At 29.4% G+C, this 15,926-nt stretch overlaps 1 protein-coding gene across 1 annotated transcript; it reads left to right on the top strand.

Annotated features, from left to right (window-relative positions):
- Positions 1–164: 164 nt before the first annotated feature.
- LOC111681242 (sorting nexin-27) lies at positions 165–3,558 on the top strand. Its single transcript, XM_046946615.1, has 4 exons — positions 165–253; positions 326–1,161; positions 1,221–1,399; positions 3,437–3,558. Exons 2-4 carry the CDS (start codon positions 387–389, stop codon positions 3,503–3,505), a joined length of 1,023 nt encoding a protein of 340 aa, XP_046802571.1. The 5' UTR covers positions 165–253; positions 326–386; the 3' UTR covers positions 3,506–3,558.
- Positions 3,559–15,926: the final 12,368 nt, after the last annotated feature.

Genomic DNA, 15,926 nt, shown 5'->3' with positions numbered 1-15,926 from the left:
TCTATCTATCTATCTATCTATCTATCTATCTATCTATCTATCTATCTATCTATCTATCTATCTATCTATCTATCTATCTATCTATCTATCTATCTATCTATCTATCGGGTTAATGCCAATAACCTTTATTATTTACAACTGTTTCACCATTTTTATTTTTATCATTACAGGAAGCAGAAAGACTTGAACCTCAAGAAGATCAAAGTGGTTATTCGTATATTGATTATTCTGACAAACGATCATTGCCAATAAGGTAGCAACAAGATTACATAAAATTTTTCTTAAATTCAATTAACAATAATTAAATTATTATCTCTTCTTTTAGTATTCCTGACTACAGCATTATCAATCGTAATGGTGAACGTTATATTGTATTTAATATTCATATGGCCGGACGCCAGCTGTGCTCGCGTCGCTATCGTGAATTCTCCAATTTACACTCCATTCTTCGCAAAGAATTTACCGGTTTTAATTTTCCCAAATTACCAGGCAAATGGCCCTTTCAATTAAGTGAACAACAGCTGGACACACGACGTCGCGGCCTCGAACAATATTTAGAAAAAGTTTGTGCTGTTCGTGTTATAGCCGAAAGTGATGCTGTACAAGACTTCCTAACCGATTCTGAAGATGATATATCTGCCTCGCCTGTCGATATTAAAGTTATGTTGCCCGATCATGAGGTCACTACGGTGTCGGTGAAAAAATCAGCAAATGCTCAAGTTGTATGGGAGATATTAGTACAACGCGCCAATTTTACATCCTATACACAGCAGTATTTCTATTTATTCGAAATTGTCGAATATAATTTCGAACGCAAGTTACAACCACACGAAATTCCCCATCAGTTGTATGTTCAGAATTATAGTACGGCCTCGAGTACATGTTTGTGTGTTCGAAGATGGTTGTTTTCGGTATCAAGAGAATTGACTTTGCCGCAGGGTGAACAGGCAGCTAAATTTATATTCTATCAGGCCGTAGACGAAGTTAATCGTGGTAATATTCGTGCCGAAGGACGTTTATATGAATTGAAAGCTTTGCAGGATGCTAAAAAAGCTTCCGAATATTTGGCTTTAGCTCGTACATTACCCGGTTATGGGGATGTGGTATTTCCTCACTGTGCTTGCGATAGTCGTAAAGAGGGTCATGTTGTGCCAGCAGTGGGTAGGTCTTTCTTAGGGGTTTTATTTAAAGGATCGAATAGTTATTGTTTTCTTTTTCAGGTATGAAGAGTTTTCGTTTGCATGCTTGCCGTGAAGACGGCTCTCTAGAAGCCCAAATGGTGGAATTAACCTGGGATAGCATAACACGCTGGGAGAGTGATGAAGAGTCTATGTCATTCTGTTTTCAATACAATCGACCCGATAAACCCGCTAGATGGGTTAAGGTTTATACACCTTATGTAAGTTTATCCAGTTATCCATCCAGTTCTAATTCAGTTCTAGTTCATTTCTAGTTCAGTTCTAGTTCAGTTTTAGTTCAGTTCTAGTTCAGTTCTAGTTCAGTTCTAGTTGAGTTCTAGTTCAGTTCTAGTTCAATTCTAGTTCAGTTCTAGTTCAGTTCTAGTTCAGTTCTAGTTCAGTTCTAGTTCAGTTCTAGTTCAGTTCTAGTTCAATTCTAGTGCAGTTCTAGTTCAGTTCTAGTTCTGTTCTAGTTCAGTTCTAGTTCAGTTCTAGTTCAGTTCTAGTTCAGTTCTAGTTCAGTTCTAGTTGAGTTTCAGTTCAGTTCTAGTTCAGTTCTAGTTCAGTTCTAGTTCAGTTCTAGTTCAGTTCTAGTTCAGTTCTAGTTCAGTTCTAGTTCAGTTCTAGTTCAGTTCTAGTTCAGTTCTAGTTCAGTTCTAGTTCAGTTCTAGTTCAGTTCTAGTTCAGTTCTAGTTCAGTTTTGTTCAGTTCTAGTTCAGTTCTAGTTCAGTTCTAGTTCAGTTCTAGTTCAGTTCTAGTTCAGTTCTAGTTCAGTTCTAGTTCAGTTCTAGTTCAGTTCTAGTTCAGTTCTAGTTCAGTTCTAGTTCAGTCTAGTTCAGTTCTAGTTCAGTTCTAGTTCAGTTCTAGTTCAGTTCTAGTTCAGTTCTAGTTCAGTTCTAGTTCAGTTCTAGTTCAGTTCTAGTTCAGTTCTAGTTCAGTTCTAGTTCAGTTCTAGTTCAGTTCAGTTCTAGTTCAGTTCTAGTTCAGTTCTAGTTCAGTTCTAGTTCAGTTCTAGTTCAGTTCTAGTTCAGTTCTAGTTCAGTTCTAGTTCAGTTCTAGTTCAGTTCTAGTTCAGTTCTAGTTCAGTTCTAGTTCAGTTCTAGTTCAGTTCTAGTTCAGTTCTAGTTCAGTTCTAGTTCAGTTCTAGTTCAGTTCTAGTTCAGTTCTAGTTCAGTTCTAGTTCAGTTCTAGTTCAGTTCTAGTTCAGTTCTAGTTCAGTTCTAGTTCAGTTCTAGTTCAGTTCTAGTTCAGTTCTAGTTCAGTTCTAGTTCAGTTCTAGTTCAGTCTAGTTCAGTCTATTCAGTTCTAGTTCAGTTCTAGTTCAGTTCTAGTTCAGTTCTAGTTCAGTTCTAGTTCAGTTCTAGTTCAGTTCTAGTTCAGTTCTAGTTCAGTTCTAGTTCAGTTCTAGTTCAGTTCTAGTTCAGTTCTAGTTCAGTTCTAGTTCAGTTCTAGTTCAGTTCTAGTTCAGTTCTAGTTCTAGTTCAGTTCTAGTTTAGTTCTAGTTCAGTTCTAGTTCAGTTCTAGTTCAGTTCTAGTTCAGTTCTAGTTCAGTTCTAGTTCAGTTCTAGTTCAGTTCTAGTTCAGTTCTAGTTCAGTTCTAGTTCAGTTCTATTTCAGTTCTAGTTTAGTTCTAGTTCAGTTCTAGTTCAGTTCTTGTTCAGTTCTAGTTTAGTTCTAGTTCAGTTCTAGTTCAGTTCTAGTTCAGTTCTAGTTCAGTTCTAGTTCAGTTCTAGTTCAGTTTTAGTTCAGTTCTAGTTTAGTTCTAGTTCAGTTCAAGTAAGTTCTAGTTCTAGTCAGTTTGAGTTTAGTTCAAGTTCAGTTCTAGTTCAGTTGTAGTTTAGTTCTAGTTTATTTCTAGTTCAGTTCTAGTTCAGTTCTAGTTCAGTTCTAGTTCAGTTCTAGTTCAGTTCTAGTTCAGTTCTAGTTCAGTTCTAGTTCAGTTCTAGTTCAGTTCTAGTTCAGTTCTAGTTCAGTTCTAGTTCAGTTCTAGTTCAGTTCTAGTTCAGTTCTAGTTCAGTTCTAGTTCAGTTCTAGTTCAGTTCTAGTTCAGTTCTAGTTCAGTTCTAGTTCAGTTCTAGTTCAGTTCTAGTTCAGTTCTAGTTCAGTTCTAGATCAGTTCTAGTTCAGCTCTAGTTCAGTTCTAGTTCAGTTCTAGTTCAGCTCTAGTTCAGTTCTAGTTCAGTTGTAGTTCAGTTCTTATTTAGTTCTAGATTATTTCTCGTTTCTTTTTAATAACAATCTCTTTCTTTTATCCTTAGCATACTTTCCTTTCCGATTGTTTCGATCGCATAATGGAAGAACGCAAATGGGAGGATGCTGGTGATTAACAATTACAACAACGTTATTAGATTTTAATTTAGTTTGTAAAGATATAAAACATCAAAAAATACCCAAAACCAACTTAAAATTATGTTTAAAATTAAATTAAAAAAAAACGAAATGTTTGCAAAAGTTACAAACCAATTAAAAAAAATGAAAAACTTTTATTATAATTTTGTAAATTATTTAAACGTTAAAAAAACATGATTAAATTCTAATTATATTTTAGTAACTATTCGCATATGAAACAAATTTATTATTTATCTCTTTATAATTCATATTTAAAAACTGTATATTCTTTTCTTATACTATTATTATTATTATTACTAATCGTGATAATTTTATTAATAAAATTATTTAGCGAGTATTTTAGGGCAAACAAAAAAAAAATTTAAACTGAATTCCATAAGATTTTAAATCATTCTTTAATAAATTTTTTGAATTATTGTTGTAACTGTTTTTTCGCTATTTATATTTTATATATATGTTTTTCAAATTTATACTTTATATTTTGTTTATATTATGGCAAATTTATATTAATCATTATTATTATTATGTATTTAAGCCTGACCATACATACATTTATATAATTATAAGAATTTAAAACAATGCCATTCTGATCAAAAACAAAAAAATAAGAATTCTTTAAACGAAAAAAGAAAACACTTTAAATAAAATCAGACATACATATTCTTCTTGTATTCCATAATTTAAAAATGAAGAGTTTCTTTTTAATTTTTAAAGAATTGCTGAAATGGGACTTGAAACGTTTTTGTTTCTAAACTAAAATCAAAATATTTATACTTAATTTTGAATTAGTTTGAAAGAAGTCGACTATTTTGTTCCAAAAAAGTCGTTAACTCGTCTATCGTCTGTGAAAAAAGTCGAAAAGTCGACTTTGGAAATAGAAGTCGAAAATTCGGAAAAAGTCGAAAATAGTCGAAAAGTCGGGAAAAGTCAAAAATATTAAAAAAGTCTGAAAAAGTCGAAAATAGTCGTAAAAACTCGGAAAAAGTTGAAAAAAGTCAAAAATAGTCAAACAGTCGAAAATTGTTGAAAATCGAAAATCGTCGACAAGTCTGAAATGGTCGAAAAGTCGTAAATAGTTAAAAAGCCTGTTATTGTCTTAAATTCGAAAAGTTGACAAAAATCGAAAATAGTCGAAAAAAGAGGGAAAATTCGAAAATAGTCGAAAATTCGGAAAAAGTGGAAAAGTCGACTATTTACAAAATACTAAAAGTCGAAAAGTCTAAAAGTCGACTTTTAACTAACTGAAAAAAGTAAAAAAATCGGCTTTGCATAGAATGCAAAAGTCGAAAAATCGACTTTTAACTAAATGCAAAAAGTCGACTTTTCGTTTCAATTATAAAACCCTAGTTTATGCTGTTTGTAGGTCCTTTTTAATATTGAATTTTAGATCTTTTAAAGTCGATTATTAATTTTCTATAAAAAGTTGTTTATTCGACTTTTTATATTAAGTCGATTGTTCGACAGTCGATTACTAACATATTTACATTTATATTTGTTTGCTGCTTCCACGGTCCTTTATTCGATAGTCGATAGTTTAATTATTTTCTAAAAAAAGTTGTTTGTTTGATTTTTTCCTATATAAAGTCGATTGTTGGACAGTTTACGTTTCATTCCTTCGCTTCCTAATTCACTCTAGCATTCTGCGAAAATTATGAAAAGTTGTTTATTTGGAAATTTTCGATTAAAATTTCACAGTTTAAGAGTCGATTTATATAGAATTCTAGTTTTGTTTGCAGAGTGAACTGCGACTGATCTGTTAGCAGGGTTTTAAATGTTACTTCAAAAAGTCTTCTTATTGAGTTTTTGTAATTTTGTGAAATGTTGACTTTTCTTATATCAAATTTTTGTATTTTATGTAGTTTTCGACTTTTGTAGCAAAATGAATTTTTCAAAATTTTTATATTTGCTTTTGGTTTTTTTGCAATTCTTTCGGCTTTTCGCCTTTTTTATAAATTTTCCGACTTTTTTCCATATATATTTTTTTAAATTTATTCTTCTATTTTGTTCTTGCAAGCTAGTGGTAGATAGGGCTCTATAAATCGACTTTCGAATAATCGACTTTTTGTCGAAAAATGTTGAAAAGTCGAAGTCGACTATTTTGTTCCAAAAAAATCTATAACTCGACTATCGTCTATGAAAAAGGTTGAAAAGTCGATTTTGTAAATAAAAATCGAAAAAAGCCGAAAAAAGTTGAAAAGTCAAAAAAAGTCGAAAACTCGAAAATAGTAGAAAAAAGTAAAAAATAGTCGAATATTTCAAAAAAGTGGAAAAAGTCAAAAATTCTAAATTAGTCCGAAAAACTCGAAAAAGTAAAAAGAGAAAGAAAAAAGTCGAAAGGTCGGAAAATATCGAAAAGTCGTAAAAATTATTAAAAAAAAACTAAAAGTCGAAAAATCGACAATTTATAAAATACAAAAAGTCGACTTTTCACGTAATAAAAAAAGTCAAAAAAAATCGACTTTGAATAAAATGCAACAAGTCGACTTTTAACTAAATGCAAAAAGTCGACTTTTCGTTTTAACTATAGAACCCTAGTTGTAAACTTATCGACTTTTTTGAAACCAAAAAGTTAACTAAGACTATTTCCGACAAAAAGGCGTTTCTTCGACTATTTTAAAGTTGATCTATAGAACTCTAATTCATCTTTAGTGGTCGACTTTTAATATTTTAAAAAAGTTTTCTTTTTTTACAAAATTTAGTCAATTTCGTCTTTTTCGGATAAAATTGTAGACTTAAAGTCCTCGAGCAATCTTTTTTTTTTTGTATTTTATAAGTCGACTTATATAACGCTAGTTATAAGCTGGCAACTCAACTCAATTGTATTTTAGGTTATACTAGTTTTAGAAGGTTTATGCATAATAAAAAGATGCATATTCACTGGGAGGCCCTAGGGTCTATTGTGATTCCCTTATGAATCTTCACTCTATAAAAAGTAAAACAAAAACTTTATAAGGAAAAGTAGATAGAAAGAAGAAGATAGGTTAAAGTATAGAAATTATAATCAGTCAATGCCCTAAATACTGAAAAGATGAAGTGATTAATTCCCTTGACAAAACCTAGTAAACTGCTAGGGTCAAGACGCGCAATATCCCCCATTTTCTTATGGAATCTTTTCCCTAGTCATTTCAGCTTAAAATTCTGCTGTATCCTAGGACAGTGGCAAATTATATGCTCAAACGACTCTATCTCCTCTCTCATCTTCCCACAACGTATAAAAGTTCGATTATTGCTGTACCACTTACTAATAATGGCCTCATAGCAGAGCAGTGCCCCGTTAGCTTCCCTATCAGAATCCTTAGACTGTGTCTATCCAGTTCTATAAGTATTTTGATTACCTGTATATCAAGTTTTGGCCATAGGGGCCTTGGTATTTTGCAATCTACTATTGAATTTTGGTTTCAATTCATAAACGACTTATTGGTTTGAAATATCTGTCGCACACAGTCGATGTCTTATCAAATTTATATCTTAAAGACATTCGCCCCTTTCGCCAATCGAAGTGAAAATTGAAATTTTCATATCCCTCGAAAGGAAAATTACTATCGTGAACTTGTTGTGAAAAATTCATTCACAATAGCTGATGATTTGAAATATCAGTCGCATACAGTCAGATGGGTTATTCATTTCCCTCGAAAGAAAAATTGCTATCGTGAACTTTTTGTGAATAATTCATTCACAATAGATGATGATTTGAAATATCAGTCGCACACAGTCAGATGGGTTATTCGATAACATTCGTTTCGAAAGCAAACAATAGAATAGAAGTGAAAATTTTGTTCCCTTAAAATTTTCATATCCCTCGAAAGGAAAATTGCTATCGTGAACTTGTTGTGAACAATTCATTCACAATAGTTGATTTTGTATGGAACAGCTGTTCAATATTTATCAAATTCCATTAAAAAATTTCACAACAGAGGTTCTTTTCACGACAAAAAAGTTAGTGAACAAAAAAAGTGAAAAAAGAACATATTTCACGCGATAGGGGCGAGTAAGTTTTAAAAGTCTTTTCTTAGGAATCGAAATACGAAATAACTTTCTAAGGGTCTGAGTTGAAGAACAATCAGCAAATTATCGTCACTATTTTTATTCTAATGTTTTACAATTTTATAATTAATATATATATAATACTTTTCGCCTTTATTCTATTGTGAATAAACTTTTCATTTGAAATTAATTATCATAAATCTTTCTTTGACAAACTAAGAGGACTTGTTACCTACTTATTCTCTAAATTAATTTCTGATTCACAATTTTTAAAATTCTATTCTAAAATTTCTTTGTTAATTACCTTTTATAAAATCCTTTAGAAGTCAAAGTTCACACTTACCTGTAAAGAAAAGAAAAATAATTTAATTATTAAAAGCAATACTTTATTAACGATAACTATAAATGCCTAAAAGTATGTAATCGAATTTTCAAGACCCAAAAAAATGTGGTCTACTGAAAGTCTATTGCTCCGACAAATTAGCAGTTATAGATAATTTGTAGATATTTTAATATTTTCCTAAACTAAAAGCAACTTTAGAAAATATCCTTCAAGGTCTTGAAATTTTGAATGATTTCATTTAACTTTCTATATAGAACAATCTATAGCAAGAATGAAGTAAGTATAGGTATTGTTTCATATTCCTGATATTTTGATAAATCCTCCGGATCATAATCATATAGAATTTTAATTTAAACATTAATTAAAAGAATTATATTTAACAAATACATGATCACTAAACAAACAAAACCAAATCATATTTTTAAAAATTATAAAATTTAAAAATAAATAAGCAATTAAGAAGATTAAAATAAACCATTACTGTTTAAAAACGATTTCTAAAAATATTGTTAACATTTACAATTATTAAATAGAAAAAGAAAAAAAAGGAATAAAATGAAATGAAAAGAAAAGAAAATAACTAAAATAATGTAAGTTTAAGAAAATATGGCACGCACTTTAAATAGTAAATAAAAAATTGCACCTATTGCCCCCACCGGCAATTTGCTTAAATGAAAACAAAAATGGGTTTATTTTTAATTTTATTTTTTTATTAATTTTTATAGAAATATTATCATAAACAAGTTATTGTAATTAAACTTTCATGCTTTCTTTATAACTCTGACTAATGACCGCTTAAAAATGTGCTGAAATGTCAGCAGGACAAAGACATCATTTTGTATTTAAACGCTAAGATATTTCCCTACTCAGAGCTCCAAAGCCGAGTACACTTTGACATTTTTTTTTATAAATTTAAACAAATATTCTCAACCATTTTATTATACTAAAGCTAGTGATATTTTCTACATAGAAATATAATTTTTTCTCCCTTAAAAGTAATATTTTTAATAATTTTGTGGCCATTTAATCATAAAAAAACTGTTTAAATATAAAAAAACAAATACTTAAGGAGTTTTAATATAAACAAATTAAATAAATAAAACTTAAACTAAAACATTCCTGATTAAATAAGAATTTAAAACCAAATTAAAAAAAAAAAACTAAACTCAAATTTTAAAAATAAAAACTAAAACACATCTCGTATTAAAAACAAAAGAATTTTAAAATAATGTTATCAATTAAAACAAAACAAAAAAAAAAACTCTGAAATATAAATTAACAAAAAAAAAAACTCCTCTTAAAGGAATTTCTTTTTCCAATTATAAAAGAAAATTTTGAAAATTTAAATTCTGTAGCAAAGTATTAATTAGTAATCATATGATTTTCAATTGTAAAAATATTTAAACACTTAGCTGCTATTACATTTTAATTTTTTTTCTAATGTTTTATTTTTTTATAATCTATTGAAAATGTGATTTATAAATTATATTATTATTCATATATTTATATATTTACATATTTGTATTATTACATCTATTTATGATCATTATTATTATTATTCAAACATTATTGTATACACTCTCTCAGTCTTTCTCTCTCAATCAATCAGATTTAGAATTCATTGTTAGCAATTAAATATTATTAATTAATTATTAATTACTATAAACGACGAATAATGATTATGTTAACTAACATACATATAAAATGTTAATAACATAAGTGAAATTGCATTATAAAATAACAACAAAAAGAAAAAAATTATTAAATTTAAATAAAATTAAATAAAGAAAAATGAATGGTGTTATTATTAATTAACAGACTGATGGAAATACAGATAGATAGATAAATAGATAGATAGATAGATAGATAGATAGATAGATAGATAGATAGATAGATAGATAGATAGATAGATAGATAGATAGATATATAGATAGATAGATAGATAGATAGATAGATAGATAGATAGATAAATAAATAAATATATAGTTAGATAGATAGATGGTCTAGTCCATAGATAGATAGGTAGATAGATAGATAGATAGATAGATAGATAGATAGATAGATAGATAGATAGATAGATAGATAGATAGATAGATAGATAGATAGATAGATATATAGTTAGATAGATAGGTAATTAGATATAGATAGATAGATAGATAGATAGATAGATAGATAGATAGGTAATTAGATATAGATAGATAGATAGATAGATAGATAGATAGTTAGATAGATAGATAGATAGATAGATAGATAGATAGATAGATAGATAGATAGGTAATTAGATATAGATAGATAGATATATAGATAGATAGATAGATAGATAGATAGATAGATAGATAGATAGATAGATAGATAGATAGATAGATAGATATATAGTTAGATAGATAGAAAGATAGATAGATAGATAGATAGATAGATAGATAGATAGATAGATAGATAGATAGATAGATAGATAGATAGATAGATAGAGAGATAGTCTAGTCTATAGTCTAGTCTATAGTCTAGTCTATAGTCTAGTCTATAGTCTAGTCTATAGTCTAGTCTATAGTCTAGTCTATAGTCTAGTCTATAGTCTAGTCTATAGTCTAGTCTATAGTCTAGTCTATAGTCTAGTCTATAGTCTAGTCTATAGTCTAGTCTATAGTCTAGTCTATAGTCTAGTCTATAGTCTAGTCTATAGTCTAGTCTATAGTCTAGTCTATAGTCTAGTCTATAGTCTAGTCTATAGTCTAGTCTATAGTCTAGTCTATAGTCTAGTCTATAGTCTAGTCTATAGTCTAGTCTGTAGTCTAGTCTATAGTCTAGTCTATAGTCTAGTCTATAGTCTAGTCTATAGTCTAGTCAATAGTCTAGTCTATAGTCTAGTCTATAGTGTAGTCTATAGTCTAAGCTATAGTTTAGTCTATAGTCAAGCGCATTCAGAAAATGGGGAACAGAAAATATGTGTATGTATCGATTCTTAAAAAGGAGATGATCTTCAACATTTCTTTACAAATATTAATTTTCTACTTAAGCCACCTCGTATAATTAAATTGTTATTTAAAAGAAATCCTAATAACAAGCTCCCTTTAAACAAAAATGTTAATGAATAAAAAACTTAAAAAAGAATTGCCGATTTATTTTACTTTGATAAATAAAGTAAACACTTTTTTCTTTTTACTATAAATGTTTTTAATTAAATGTTAATTATATAAAAAACGTATTAAATAATGCAAATTTATTTAACAACAAAATTAAGTAAATAACAACATTAAACAAGTATAGTAAATAAAATAAATAATATCAGCTGTTGTGGTGTTGAAGACAATTTCTTTAGGGTGTTTAAGGCAAAACAAATATAAAAAATTATTAAATATTAACTAAGACTAAGAAGTAGGTGTGCAATTTAATTACTCAATTAATTAATATTATCTGTTGTAAATAAATAAAGAAATAACCATAAATGGAAATTTATAGAAATTTCTTAATAGGGTTTCTATTAAGAAAATATATGATATGACTTTTTGAGAAAGAAATTGGGCGTTTGAGTATTGAAAACTCTTATTTTTCTTCACTTAGTATTAGTATGCAATTGTAAATTTATATATGTTTCTTGAACTTTAAAGTTGCTAATTGATAATGAATAAAAGAAATCATTAATAGCAGGTGTAACAATAAGATAGAGTCACAAAATGAGGGTTCCTAATCATGAACGTACAGCATTGTGCAGTGTTGGACTGTCCTAGGTTTCAGTAGTTATACTCAAAGCGTGTGCTCACTATTAAGTCTCAATGGCGTCAAGGATGATTGGTCAAGGATGACCATCTGGTCTAAACAGACCTATAAAGTTCTTCTTGTTTTAGTGTATCAGCTATTGTGTCAATTTCCCCTGGGAGTTTCCCCCGAGGGCATATTACCTTGGTATAATCTGGTATCACTAGTGGCCATCTTCGCATCTTCGGGATGCATGTAGTGCCTGGTTTTAAACCCAAATTTGCGAAAAGAGTTCGGGTAAAAGGCTGATGCGCGCTAAAGTCTATAATTCGGTATAAGTTCGATGATATTGCCGATGACAATATATACCCCTCAGAGGGTGGATTGTGAAACTAAGCGTTGGAAATGAGTTGGTGTTAAATGTACAAGAATGTATTTCTAGAATTAGTGTGTACGAAAAATAAGAAAAGTACTCTGTGAGTAGAAACCAAGTCTTCGTTTTATTTGATGGATTCGTAGTTCGGTTTACCGGTTACATCTCTAGGTTTATTGCCAGAGGTCATCCCATTTGCGACGTTGTAAACGAAAGTGATGTTTTTGCATCTCTAAAGTTAAGCATGATCAGAGATTAGAAAGCATAAGTACTTAAGCAAAGTGAAGGTATACTGGGCCGGAAGTTGCCATCGGAGTGTAAGAAGCACAATATGGCGGAGATGATTCGTAGATGAGTTGCCACCGGCATGTAAGAACCACAATGGGGCGGTAGTGACAGAAGCTCATCTAGTGGTTGAAAAGAACAACCGTGAAATAAGACCCACACGGCTCAAGTACAAAATATTTTGTACTTAAGTTTAAGTACGATCGGGATTATATCAAGAATATTGTTCTTAAAACAAGTACGTTATGAGATCATTCTAAAAAGTTTAAAAACCTCTAATGTCAGGCGTTTCGTTACTGATGAATCTATACTTGCATTAAGTATTTTGTACTAAATCCGTAAACTACTATAATATCCACATCGCTCTGATATCTTTAAAGTATGATCGGGCTTATATCAAGAAGATAGTTCCACCGTCGTCGAATTGCCACCGGCGTGTAAGAACCACAATGTGGCGGTGGTGAGTCGTCACATAAACTCACCCAGTGGTTGAAAATGATCACCGTTAAATAAGATCCACACGTCAGGTGTTCACGTAAAGCACTTCGACATTCATTCGTTTCGTTAGTGATTAATCCCTACTTGTATAAAGTATTTTGTACTTGAGTTTAAGTACGGCGGGATTATATCAAGAAGATTGTTCTTAAAACAAGTACGTTATGGGGTCATTTCGAAAAGTTCAAATAGCGCTAAAGTCAGGCATTTCGTTACTGATGAATCCGTACTTGAATTAAGTATTTTGTACTAAATCCGTACATACTATAATATTCATATCATTCTGAAGTCTTTAAAGTATGATCGGGCTTATATCAAGAAGATAGTTCTTAAAACAAGAACGTTCTGGGATCATACTGAAACGTTTGCTGATGAATCTGTACTTGTCTCAAGTATTTTGTACTTGATATTAGTTAATCCGTACTTACAGTACTATTTACCTTGTTCCGAATTTTTTTAAGACTTAGATAAAGATTTTTAACTGCTCTCAAGAATCACCTCTGTAATGCCTTTAACTGATCACTAAAAGTTGTATTTACTTTTCTGAGACTTAATATTGATAAACTTGTTTGTTTATTGTCATTTTAAATCCCATAAATAAATGTTTAAATAATTCTAAATCACCTTTTTGAAATAAATTATTGTTTTTCACTGCAGCTGGTTGCTGTAATTAGCATTTGGATGAAGGTGTGAATTTTAAAAATTTTACATAGTTTTTTGTTATTTCCAAAGATAATTCAGTTGAAATTTACATATTCTAGTAAACATTACAAAAGTGTCTGCCACAACTTTAAAAAATAAATAAATGTCAAAATCTTGTAAATCAGAAAAATCCTCTTCTCTCATACCTTTACTTAATGATCTTAGTGATCAAAGTTTTTCCAGTATTCCTTATGTCGATGATGAGGACGATGATGATGATGTCTATAGTGCTTCTGATAATGAGACGGCAAGATCATTTAGTGGTCGCATAAGTTTAGATCGCAATGTTGATCTTTCGATATTGGTGCATTTAAGTGATAGCGATCGTGAGCAGAGTGATTCGAAATTGCAGAGAAAAGATTCCTCTACTTATCCTTTATATTTACCTGGATTTGTTATAAAAGTTCATAATATTGCTGGATCATTGAAGAGAAATTCTATATCGTTGCCAACGGGTCTCAGCGATCGTGATTTGGAATCGTTGAGATTTCATTCACAGACACCACATGGTGGTAAGGAATTTGAGAATATTAATAAAAGTTGTGATAAAGAAAAGGTGAGTTTTTTGAATCGAAATAAATTAACATTTTTCAAATCTTAAGAGAATATTGAATTTGCTACAATTTTAAAAGTAAATCAAGAAGAATACAAATCGTTATTTTAACGTTTTCAAATTTATGTCAATACTATCACTATTGACACATTGTACAATGTTTAAAATGTTTATCTCTTAGAAATCTCTAGAAGTACGAACACATTTCGCGAAAGTCCCCCACTAAAGACCCTCAATCCATAATAAGTTTATCAGTTTAATATTTTCAAGTGGTTTCGAAAGAATCTCTTACTATATACAGTGTTTTTCTGTTAACATTTTATATGCAATAAATTTTTTTTCTATTTGCGACGTCATTTAAAAACACTTGTTTTTCAATTATTTTAATATTATTTATTTAATTTTTTTTATCATAAATAAATAACTAAATAAATTAAATGTCGTTATCATTTGAATGGTGGAATATTTATAGAATATCACACGGTGTGGTATTAGAACAATTTTAATAGCGATCAGCATTCGCATAAATTAATGATCTTGTCCTAACATAACTTTAATTATTTTCTATTATTTATAGTTCTAATAATATACTTAGAAACTGGCTAATATGTTTAGTTTTACTACTAAATCTATTTCAGTTAAATATTTTTTTTATCAAAAAATTTCATGGGGTCTTAAAAAAGAGTTATTGTAGAATAAAACACTTTTATTGACATTTCTTTTGTTAAGAAATAATGATTTTGTTTAAATGTTATCAGTCTATTTTTGTTGAAAATTATTAATAGAAATTTAAATATTTGAATAGAAATTTTGCGCATTTCGAAAAATACAAAATATTTTTTATTACAATAGTCTAGGTTATTGAATATTGTTAAATAAATTAAATTAAATAATTAATATGGTTTAAAGTCTAGTCTATTATTAGTCTGGCCTACAATCTAGTGTATAGTTTAGTCTACTGTCTAGTCAATAGTCTAGTCTACTGTCTAGTCAATAGTCTAGTCTACTGTCTAGTCTATAGTCTAGTCTATAGTCTAGTCTATAGTCTAGTCTATAGTCTAGTCTATAGTCTAGTCTATAGTCTAGTCTATAGTCTAGTCTATAGTCTAGTCTAGTCTATAGTCTAGTCTATGGTCTAGTTTATAGTCTTGTCTATAGTCTAGTCTATAGTCTAGTCTATAGTCTAGTCTATAGTCTAGGTTATAGTCTAGTCTATAGTCTAGTCTATAGTCTAGTCTATAGTCTAGTCTATAGTCTAGTCTATAGTCTAGTCTATAGTCTAGTCTATAGTCTAGTCTATAGTCTAGTCTATAGTCTAGTCTATAGTCTAGTCTATAGTCTAGTCTATAGTCTAGTCTATAGTCTAGTCTATAGTCTAGTCTATAGTCTAGTGTATAGTCTAGTCTATAGTCTAGTCTTTTTTTGTCGAAGTGTCTTTCAGACGTTTTGCAGATTAATTTCTCGATCGCTTAAATGTTTGCGGTAGGTAAGTAAGTAGTGTTTTAGTCCGGAGTTGTTGGGTTTGATTCCCACTAAAGATTCTGCTAAAGTTGTAAATATTGTGTCCGATATCCTACTTCCAAACTATGCCAATAATCTGACTAACTAATAACTATATATTTCTAAACAAATATTTGGCTACATGTGCGTGTATAATAAATGTATTTATTTAATTTATTAAATGACAAACTAGAAAAAATTATGCCGACATGATTATTATAACAAAAAAAGATATATCTTTATAAATAAATTTCGAAATACTAATAAATGATAATAAATCAGTAACGATGAAATAAAAGTCAATAATATCAGATACTTGTCAAGAAATCGTGGCGTAGACAAGTACAAGAATTTTGATTTAATTTTATACTAGTACTAACTAAATAATAAATAAAAATCAAATACAAATAAATAAATACATTTCAATAAATAAATAAATAAATAAAGTGTGAGAAACATTGTGGTTTTATA

Source organism: Lucilia cuprina, chromosome 3 (genome assembly GCF_022045245.1).
Source record: "Lucilia cuprina isolate Lc7/37 chromosome 3, ASM2204524v1, whole genome shotgun sequence".
Taxonomy (NCBI): domain Eukaryota; kingdom Metazoa; phylum Arthropoda; class Insecta; order Diptera; family Calliphoridae; genus Lucilia; species Lucilia cuprina.
The sequence above is the reverse complement of the archived record's forward strand: the minus strand, read 5'-3'. Positions and strand labels throughout refer to the sequence as shown.

Bases quoted from the DNA above. Each gene is read 5' to 3' on its own strand.
- LOC111681242 (XM_046946615.1), top strand. From the start codon at position 387: ATGGCCGGACGCCAGCTGTGCTCGCGTCGCTATCGTGAATTCTCCAAT. The intron at 1,162-1,220 runs GTAGGTCTTTCT...TTTCTTTTTCAG, and splicing joins TCATGTTGTGCCAGCAGTGG to GTATGAAGAGTTTTCGTTTG. The intron at 1,400-3,436 runs GTAAGTTTATCC...TTTTATCCTTAG, and splicing joins TTAAGGTTTATACACCTTAT to CATACTTTCCTTTCCGATTG.